The sequence below is a fragment of the Elephantulus edwardii genome, unplaced genomic scaffold, assembly GCF_000299155.1.
Source record: "Elephantulus edwardii isolate Elephantulus edwardi_28Jun2011 unplaced genomic scaffold, EleEdw1.0 scaffold00001, whole genome shotgun sequence".
NCBI lineage: Eukaryota > Metazoa > Chordata > Mammalia > Macroscelidea > Macroscelididae > Elephantulus > Elephantulus edwardii.
The window spans coordinates 33,736,510-33,747,598 of NW_006399751.1; the positions used below are offsets into that span (position 1 = coordinate 33,736,510).

At 35.0% G+C, this 11,089-nt stretch overlaps 1 protein-coding gene across 1 annotated transcript in view; it reads left to right on the forward strand.

Annotated features, from left to right (window-relative positions):
• CERKL (ceramide kinase-like) overlaps positions 1–11,089 on the forward strand; it is a 166,531-nt gene that overhangs the window by 138,882 nt on the left and 16,560 nt on the right. Inside the window, exons 6-11 of the mRNA XM_006878950.1 lie at positions 1,812–1,886; positions 2,625–2,802; positions 4,870–4,929; positions 5,674–5,699; positions 5,794–5,902; positions 9,101–9,197. Of these exons, the coding sequence (XP_006879012.1) occupies positions 1,812–1,886; positions 2,625–2,802; positions 4,870–4,929; positions 5,674–5,699; positions 5,794–5,902; positions 9,101–9,197 (545 nt within the window). The remainder of the gene's footprint in view (positions 1–1,811; positions 1,887–2,624; positions 2,803–4,869; positions 4,930–5,673; positions 5,700–5,793; positions 5,903–9,100; positions 9,198–11,089) is intronic.

The following is an 11,089-nucleotide window of genomic DNA, read 5'->3' on the forward strand; positions in this document are numbered from 1 at the left end:
GTATACCATCTATTCCTGGGGCCTTATTTTTTGCTATTTCTTTCAAAGCAGCTTGAACTTCTTTCTTCATCACCATAGGCTCTTGCTCATATGTTGTGTCATGAAATTCTTCTGTGTCTGCCAATTCCTTTCGATACAGTGACTCGTATATTCTTTCAAAGTTATTGGTTTTTCTCCTTGTTTTTTGAGATGTGGTAAAGGTATTTTTGCTAACTGCATTTTTTTTAAATGGGAAGTAAATGACAACAGAAAATTGATAAATTGTTTAAACTGAGTTATGGGGGCTGATTATAATAATCTCCTTACTTTTGTACCTATCTGAAAATTATAATTTCAGATTATCAAAATTGTATATAGTCATTTGTTTTATCTCAATGACTATATGTTAGATGACTAGGAGCAAACTTTTGACCCATACATTTTTCATTCTTATATGAGTAAAGGAAGGGGATAACATTTTTCCATTACTCTTAGCTATAATAATGTATTTTCACTCTTAGAGATCAATCCTAGTTTACTTGGATAAGTCTTTGAAAATTATGGCAGGGGAAGATACACACTTGTACCTATTTTCAGTGTTAAAGTCATAGAAAAGACCTATTTTGCATCTTTTCCCCTTAAGTTTTTATGCCTTTGAGTAATTTACTTAGGTAGATGACTTAAACATTTTCTAAGGTCCCTCACTTGGAAACTGTGAATGTCCCTAACTCATCATACTTCTTTCCATTAGGTTTGGGGTAGCAATTTGTTGCCATTGAGTCAGCTCTGGCCCACAGTGACCCCATATGTGGCAGAGTGGAGTTGTGTTCTATAAAGTTGTCAATGGATCATTTTTAGAAGTAGATGGGCATGCTTCTTTTCCATGAAATGTTTTTGAGGAGACTTAAACCTCCAATCTTTTGTTTCCCTAAGTACATTAATGTTCTGTACCACCAGGGACTCCAAGTATGTGATTAATCCTAACTCACTCCACTCAAAGTTGTTGAGTTGTGGTAAATAAGGGCTCTGAAATTTTACATTTTCAAAACTGATTACAGATGACTGAAATGCAAAAAGACTTTGAGCAACCTTTAAATAAAAACTCTTTACAACCTCAGATTTAAGATTTATAATTGAAGCATGGAAGCCCTACTCCTTGAACGTTTCTACTCTCCATTTGCTCAGCAAATGATAATCTTTGTAGCCTAAGGAAAGATAGCATTCAATTATTAATAATTAAAAAAAATTTTATATATAAAACAGAATGCAGTGGATCAGACTGAAGGAAGTCTTAGAAGAAGAGACAGAGATGTAATGGTAGGGATGTTATTGGTAGAAGTAATTAGTACTAGATCCCAGGAAGTTGCTAAAGATGTACAAGCAAGGAAAGATTAAAGGAGAAACCTGACTTGGAGTCAATCAGTGACAATTCTGCGGGTTGGAAAGTGTTTGGTCCTTTTTGCCATTCAAAGTGGAAGTTATCTTAACAGCAAGGGCATTTTAGGTTCTAAATATCTATATCAGAAACATTTACAATAGTAATTGCAATTCTTTTATAGATTTTATTTATAGTTACTATTTGTGCAGCTCTTTGTATTCCTGGTTCTTCAGATACAGTCTTCTATTAGACCCTCATCTATTTCTAAGCTTAATTTTTACCAATTGTATAGAATAGTTATACATAAAAGGTTTCAGAAGTCCAACATCAGTCCTTCATCCTACTCTTAAAAACTTCCATAAATTTTTCATCAGAACATTAACTAGCAACATGTATATAAAATAAAGCTTTGGCAAATACACTGATTGTGCATGTTTTCACATTGATTTGACAGGCTCTACTAATGTATTAGCACACTCTCTTCATGGAGTCTCTCATGTGGTAACTGCAACTTTGCACATTATAATGGGTAAGACTTCCTTCAAGTAAGTTAATATTTTATAAGGATGATTTTATTTATACAAGAAAAGACACTTTATTTCTGTGAGACCTACCTGAGGAAAATCAGCCTCTTTGTCTTCCAAAGCAAGGGAATACTTCACTTTAAAGACGCAAAAGTCAATTAGGCAAAGCTTCATCATTTGGACAGCCTATTTTCCCTCACAATATATGCTTCTACAAACAATAGTAAATGAGGCCATGCTTATGTAGAATTTACAGGGAAAAATATTGTAATGTTATTTTTTCCAAATTACAGTCTTAAGAACAGACCAAGAAAATCAGTGCTTGCTATTTTATTAGACAATGTTGTTTGACTTGGTCCTTACTCGTGAACTAGGATTAAGCTGTATTTAGAAAGCACAATGAAAAAAAAATTTTTTAGCTTGTATGCATTCTCCAGACCATTTATTATCCTTTGATAGAAAACATATAGTCTGATAAATACAATAAAACTAGTTAAACTAAGTGTATTTTGCAAATCTCTTTTAAATTCTATCTTTAATTATATTTTATAGGAAATAGAAATAAGCTGTAAAACTTATTTCTTTCTATATCTTCACTTAAAACTTGAAGAAAATTCTAAATGGCAGTTACAGCAGCTATAGGTAATGAGAGATAAAGTTCAAGAGATGATATTTACCTATATTTGCTGTTTTAACAAATGGTTCTACTGTGCTCATTGATTATTTGGCTGGTGATATTCAAGGACACATACAACCAGTTGATGTCTGTACCTTCAGCACCACTGGCAAGCTTCTTCGTTTTGGATTCTCAGCCATGTTTGGTTTTGGTGGAAGAACTCTGGCTGTGGCGGAAAAATATCGATGGATGTCCCCTGGTCAACGGAGAGATTTTGCTGTAATTAAGTCACTGGCAAAACTTAAGTAAGTTATCTATATATATATTTTTAAAGTCTCAACTATTCTGTAACCCAGAGTCAGTGATAACAGTTAGTAGATATTGTTCTTAGGTGCTATCCAGTTAACTCCAACTCATGGTGACTCTGTGTAAAACTGAATAAAATTCTACCCAATCCCTCACCATCTTCAAAATACCTTTTGTGTGTAACCTCGTGTTCCAGCCACTATGCCAATCCATCTCCTTTTTAGCACTGATCCTCAATGATGCCTTTCTCTAGGAACTGGTGGATTCTGATAATATAATCAAAGCATGTAAGACAAAGTTTCACCATCCTTTCTTCTAAGGAACTATCTATTGGTGCTTCTTTCAAGACAGATTTGTTCTTTTGCCGTCAATTCTTTTTGATCTCTCCTATTGATTGTCCAGCTTTAACGAGCACATGAAGCAATTGTGATTTTGGTCAATGCCATCTTCATTTTTAAAGTGAAATCTTTACTTGTTAACATTTTAAAGAAGTCTCTTACAACAGGTTTTTCCCATTGCAGAAAGTTGTTTAATGTTTCTATTGTTGCGTCTAGTGCCAGATTTAGCTAACAATTAGCTGTGGGTTGGAAGTCTCTTGGTTTACAGTCAACCAGCACCTTGTGGATGTGCCTTGTATTTAAAAGGTGGTAGGGCCTGAAGGTTTGTGGTCTGAGGGCCTAGTGTTAATTGATTTTGGGATGAACATTCTTCGAAGTGGGACAGAAGTTGTCTGTTTGTTGTATTGAAGTAACTTGGGATTGTTGTGATGCTGAACGCTGTGCCATACCTGCGTCAAATGCCATAATGGTTAGCTATTGTGGACAGTGTTTGGTGGAGCTCCCAGATTGATTCCGGTTTTGAAGCAAGAGTTGCATCTACTTCCTAAACCATGTGCCTCTGGAAACTCTATAAACATAAGGAAACGATGATAGAACAGGGTTCAGGTCTTTTGTTCATAGTGTCGCTATGATTAATACTCAATGAGACTTAACAACAACAGCACCAGCATCTATATATTGATTATGGATCCAAGTAAATAATCTTTTACAGCTTTTGTCTTTTCTCCATTTATCTATCTATTTTTATGGGCCAGGTGTTAGGATGTTTATTGATTATGGATCCAAGTAAATTAAGTCTTTTAAAGCTTCAGTGTTTTCTCTGTTTACCCATCTATTGCTTATTGGATCAGTTGTTAGGATATTTATATTATGCTGAAGTGTTATCTATACTAAAGGTGTCATCAAGGTCGTGGCATCTCGTTATCACAGGTTGTTACTAAGCCTTCCTGCACTCCTGATGGCAAATTCTTCTTTCTATAGTTCAGTTTCTTGGATTGTTTGTTCAGCAGACAGATTGAACTGCTACAGTGAAAGATCCAATATTGATGCACACTTTGCCTTATTTTAAACTCTTACTCTGTTTGGATAACTGTTTCTGGTTCCAGGTATAGATTCCAGAGAAGCACAACTGACTGCTCTGGAATTCCCAGTCTTCACAATGTTGTCCATAATTTGTTACGATCCACAGAGAAAAATGCTTTTGCATGTTGTTGTTTCTGAGTGCCACTGAGTTGAGTATGACTTATAGTGATCCTATAAATAAAAGATCTGAACCCTACCTATTCTATCCTGTGCCATCCTCATACTTCCTAACACACAAGAACCCATTGTGGCAGTCACCATGTCAATCCACCTGGTTGACGGTCTTCCTCTCCTTCACTGACCCTCTTGCCACTCATGTCCTTCTCCAAGGAACAGCCCCCCTAGCAACACGCTCAAAGGATGTGAGGCAAAGCCTCAACATTCTTGCCTCCAAAGAGCACTCTGGCTGTACCATGTCCAAGACATATTCGTATTTAAAAGTCAATTGGGACCTGACTAAAAGTCTACAGTTTGGAGCCTCCTATGTGAAACAGTTAGATTCTGGAGGGTAGGTTGTTTTGATTTAATTGAAAGTTGGTGTAAATTGGTCGTTTGGATTTAGTTAACAATCAGCTGTGAGAGGGAAGCCTTTGCATGGTCAGTAAGTATTAATACCAAGACCAATAACATTTTTTTATCTTTTAGGCCAGAAGACTGTGAAATATCATTTTTACCATTGAAAAAATCTCAAGATTTTCAAGAAGGGTAGGTGAAAATGCAAAATAATTTAGATATTTCTAAGTGTCTTTTTTTTAAGCATAAAATTGTTTTACTTAAGTGGTTAGTCAGACTTGTGCTTTAAGATTTTTTAAAAATTATTTTTGTAGCCTACATGTGAAGAATATAGAATTGTGGAGCCTCACAAATTCTAGCAGGCTATTTAGTTTGACTTCTACCTTTGGAAATAATCATTTACTCACCCATTCATTCAAAATAAGAAAAAAAGGAAGAAAATAAATTTAAAAAAAACAAATAAATAATATATAGAATGTTTACCCTTACGGGAATTTATCTAGTGTGGATACAAATATCAGCCAAAGACACACAAAATTTTGATGGAATATATAGAAGTACTTGATACCAGAAAGACTTTCCAGAGGGAATTATTCTCACCAGAGTTTCAAGAAGGCTTTTCCACTGAATTGATGAACTAAAATATAAAGGAATAGAAAATATTAAGTAACATTTCTTTGATGGAAGGACTCTAGTCTTTAAAGAAACTGAAAATTATTGTGCTTTATAATTATTCCCCTATTCTACCTTTAAATGACTGAACACATTGGAATATTGCAATATTGGAAAGAGAAGAATTTTTTTTACCATCTAGTTCATTTATGAAAATGTTTAAAAATTTTTTAATATGTGTAATGTCATACTCTGATTTCCTCATATTTGACAGATACTGTTTTGTGTGTGATATGTACTTTTTTCTTTTGTTTTATATTTTAGGGGAGCACAGAGGTCTCCCAAATCTGGTGAGTTCAAAACTATCTCTTTGAGAATGGAGCCAGGCTCTATCGATAATTACTTCTGTGAGGGAAAGTAACACATCACTTCCATTGCCTTTAGACAATAATGATCAATGGCAAATGATCCAGGGTCAGTTCTTGAATGTCAGCATTATGGCAATTCCTTGCCTGTGTTCTGTAGCACCGAGAGGCTTGGCACCTAATACCAGGTCAGTAATCATCTTTTATTGAATCATTGTTCATTTTCTTACAAAAGCATAATAATTAATTTTCCTCCGACAAGATTTACTTAACTCTTGGATAGATAAAATATTACCAAGAAATGGAGTGTCTTTTATCTAATAGTCAAAAGGTTAAGAGATTTGTTCTTAGCTTCAGAACAACTGTTAACCTGGGAAATGAATCTGATTTACAGCTATCACTGAAATGAAAATAATATACTTTGGGTTTTATTGATGCCATTTTATATTACCTTAGGCTTATTTAATTTGTTCGTTTTAGTTATTTATAGTTACTTTTTGGTTTACCACTTCTTGGGGCATTATATTAAATTCTGTAGTTTTTTAGAAACGTTTTCCAATTTCAGTGCAAGAATAAATGCCATTAGCATAAAAAAACTGCATGTGTATGCGTGGTATGTTTAGTCAAAGGAAATAGTCCAGTATATTTAGCATAATTAGTGATACATTAAGACTTATTGTTCATGTTTGCAGTTAAATGAACCATGGATGTTTTGTATATTATTTTATAAATATGATATTGATATTTTCCCTCTTGTACATTCTTTTTAAACAGCTGTCTGGTCTCTCCCTAAAATTCAATTACATATAGTTTCAAATAAAAGTACAAAGATATTTTTCCACACTCAACTTTAGATCTCTGTTGCAGGTGAAATACAAGAATGAGTTATGTACTTTGGCAATTTATAATCTCATTTTAACCATTAATGTCATCTTCCCCACAGAATATTTAACCAGAATATGTTAAATGTTTTGATCACTAGACCATGTTAGAGTAATAACCATAATGGTTAACAGCTAGCAAGAGGGACTGGTTTCAAATGTCTTCTTTGGCAATAACATACACATACTAACTTGATCTTAGCCAAAAGGCCGAGAAGTGATAGATGTGGTGATAACAAAGAAACAACCAAAGTTAAGGAAGAAAAAGATGTCAAGGTCTGCCCTGATGAACTCTCGTGCCAAAATATGAAACAAGTGTCTTAAAATTTGTGGACATAGAATTTGGGCCTGTCTCCTTATCATTTCCCCAAAAATCTTCCCTAATATAGTTCTCACATCCTTCTCCCTCTAAAGAAAAGACAACGTGCAACATTGTGGGGAGCTGACAGATGGAACTACCTACCTTCTGCATAAGTTGAGGCACTGCTTGTCTCACTCTGCTCCATCTGAACTTTGGCACTTGCTCACGGGCTTCCATGGAAAAGAGGCCTGTGCTCATTGAAGGAGCTGACCCACACTTCAGTCAATGCCATTTATAAAGTTTTACCTTGACTAGAGTTCAAACTGTGTTGACTATTCAATTTTAAAGGATATCATTGGGGTCGTAGGGGTGGGTGTATCAGAGACAATAATATTGTCACAAGATAGAGCAGGGTTTAGGGCCTTTGTACATAGGTTCACTATGAGTCACAGGTGACTTGACGGCATATAACAACAATTGCCTTTTCCAAGGAATGACGACTAAACCTACTGATCCAGCGTCATTGCTGTTGAGCTGATTCAGAGTCATAGCAACTAAAGGATGGAGTAGTACTGCCCCATTGAATTTTCATGGCTGTAATCTTTACAAAAGAAGACTGCTATGCCTTTCTTCTGAAATAACTTCTTATGAAGTCACTGGTAGATTTTAACTGCATACCTTTTGGATAGCTGCCCAACAAGTTACACCCCACCCCACCAGGGCTCCTAAATTCCTAATAGATGATAGAACTCATTGCGATCTAGTGAGAACTGACTCAAATAGCCAACCCTTTTTAAGGCTGTAATCTGCGAGACAGGAGACACTCTCTTTTTCCCTAAGTCTCATTCAAACAGCCAGAGATATGCACCTTTGGGAGTAGCAACACAACTCTTTAAAGTTCTTACATTCAAAGATTAAACGAATCAATAAAATATAAAATGTTAGGTAGCAGACACTTTGGCATGTTTCTCTTCTTAAATAGTAATAGGCAACTGTAGGGGTTATTTTTTCATGTTATAAAGAACATATGCTAATGTTACTTCAAATGCATTGAAACTATTTGTTTTAGATGATTGGAGCACTGGTCTTCAGAATAAAGAGCTGTGGTTGCAGTAGTCATGTAGATTTAGTTGTTCTCTGTGTGCCTTTAAATGTATCACGTGAATGCTGGGCTTATTTTCTTTTTATGTTAAATAAATAATGTTCTGTTGTTGCTGTTGTGTGCCATTCAGTCAGAATCGACTCATAGCTGACCATGCAGCAGGTTGTCAGATGCTGTAAATCACATTGGAGAAGATTGTCCATCTGTCTCCCACAGAGGAGTTGGTGGATTCAAACCATATGCCTTCAGCTTGGCCGAACAACTCCATACTAGTAAGCCCCTACAGCTCCCTAGGCCACCAAAAGAAATATATTGTTAGATAATTCCCAATAGTCCTTAGAGCCCTATCCTGAATTCCTGTAGGATTCAAAGCTCATTTACAACGCCAGTGTTGTTTTTCTTGGAACATCTTCACATTTGCGCTGAAAGATCTGGAAGTCATTTGCATGTTTTTCCGCAAAGTGCCTTCTACAGCTAGATGCGTCTTCCTGTGCCTTTTTCATGGGACATCACACCTCCGACTTTGTAGTCTCTTATTATTGAACAGGACAATTGTGAAAGATTAAAATGCCCCATCACTGAATGAAACATGTGGCAGCATTTGTTCATCCAATTTCATCCATCAAAGGGCCATTTTGATTTATTTCGTTTTCAATGTCACTTAGACCTTGTGCCCATACGTAACATTTAAATCACATTTTAGATTTGAGTGTTCCATTTTCCTCTATATTATTTCTATATATTAACTATTTATAGTATATGCTTTAAAATGTATATTTAGAATTTTTGCATAATTACTGTGGATTTTAAACTTTGTGTTGATCTGTAATTAGGATACAAGATGGTTCTTGTCTTTTTAAGCACTTTAAGCTAATACCTTATTAAAAAGGAAGCCAATTGCAATTGTTGAATAAAACATATTGGAAAGGCAGTTTGATTTATAAGACACGCAGTGAAGGTTTAAAATATAAGATAGATTTAATGCATGATTTTGTTCTTGCCAAAAGCATCTCATAAACATTGTATTTGTTTGAAAGAGTTATGTAGTTGTAACTTATCCTATCTATTAGTAAACTTTTCACATATAAATATTTGATTTCAGATTAAATAATGGAAGTATGGCTCTTATCATTGTAAGAAACACTTCTCGTCAAGAATTTATAAAACATTTGAAAAGATATGCCAGTGTGAAAAATCAGGTATGTAAATGGTTTTTTGGGATCTGCTTCCCATATTAGCCATGCTGTGAGATATGCTTCAAGAGTGGACATTAAATCTTTTTTGTAAGATGACTGTTTTCTTCTGAATAGGTTTTTCCCCCTTCAATCTGTGTTGTGTTGCACACAAGTTTTAAATAAAAATATTCATCAGTATTAACAAATATTGGCTTTTTAAAAACCCTGCTTTGGTGGTTATATACTTGTGTGTGCACATGCACACACAGAAAGAAAATGTTAAAATTAGAATATTATATTGAAAGCTTCAGTTAATTAAGAATATAGTTACATACTTGGGCAGGTCTTCAGATGACAAATAACAAACTCTGAAATTTTTTAATTTTTTACTTTATAGTAGTAGATTTTCTCTAAAGTTTTAATCTTTAGGTTTTCCTAAAATTTACTTGCTATAACCATATGGTTATATATTTAAAAACACCTTTATACAGACCTCATTTATTCCACTAGAAAGTAGAGTTGTGGTGGTGTTTGATATTTTTATTTAAGTAGTTTGCCCCAGCAACACTGGTATCCACTTGCTAAACAATATGCCTCAGGAAACTCTCTGAGCTTTGATAACTGATGATGGTTAAAGAAAGGCTTCAGACCTTTTATTCATAGGGTCTCTATGAGTCATGCCTGACTCAATAGCAATCAATAAAAACAGTAACAGTTTGCCCCAGAAGAAATAATAAGAACCACAGGGTTGCACAGTTTGGTGGGTGGAGAGAAGGGATTGGAAATGAGGAGGACTGAGATGACAAGACAGAGTAATGATGATTAATCCAATGGTGATTAACTTTTAAAAAACATCATGCAGGAGAATGATAGTATGGAACAATATGAATGAGGAATAGTGTGACACACCATGTACATGAACTTTATAAAAAAATCAATTTTTTTAAAAAGTACACTTGGGAGGGGGAAGAAACAATAGAACATAACTTAAAATCATAAACGGACTAGTTTACCTACTTGTCTGATAGAGACTAGTGGAACCTCTGAAACTATGATTATTAGTCACTGTTCAGGCCTGGAATTGAGCCCCTATCCCTATGGTTCAACTTTCATCCAAAACTTAGGAAAGTCTGTAAGTGTATACACCAGAGATCTACACACTCCTTAGAACAACCAACCATACCAGTTCAAAGGGCCAGCAATTGCCCAGAGATAACATGCAGAAGGCAGAAAGGAATAAGAAAGAGGGATGAATGGAAATTGGAAACACAGGGACTACGTGAGATGAATGTTATACTTTGTAGGGATTGTAGTCAATGTCATGAGACAAAATGTGTTTGAATTGTTGAGTGGAAAAATAATTTGCTCTGTAAACTTTCACCCAAAACACACTATAAAGTTTAAAAAAATAGAGAAGAGTAACTAGTAAGAGCTGTACTTTTAAAGTTTTTATTTTATTTTGATTTGCTTACAAAGTTCGTATACATTGTATCCTTCATTCACATTGTTTCCTACAATCATCCCAAGCATCTCCGTTCATAATGTTTTATAAAATTAATCACCATTGAACCTGCCCACCATATTTCCAGATCCCTGCCAGATCGTTCCCATTTCCTTTTCAAAATCCCCCTCCCTCCACCCACCAAATTGTGTGGCCCTATGATTTCACCCCTGCCCAGCCTCACCCCTATGCTCCCAGTCCTTTCTTCCTTGACTCTCCATACATGTTTTACTAATTAGCTATTTTTACATTAATGGTCTTTTCCAGTATTTGTCCTTATGAGACTGAGTTAGTTCAAATTCTTTCTAGTATCTCCCAAGTTATGAAACAATGTCAAGAAAACAAAGATTCTCACCACTGGACCAATTGGCAGCATCAGCATGGATGGTGAAGAGATTGAGATTGTACACAGCTT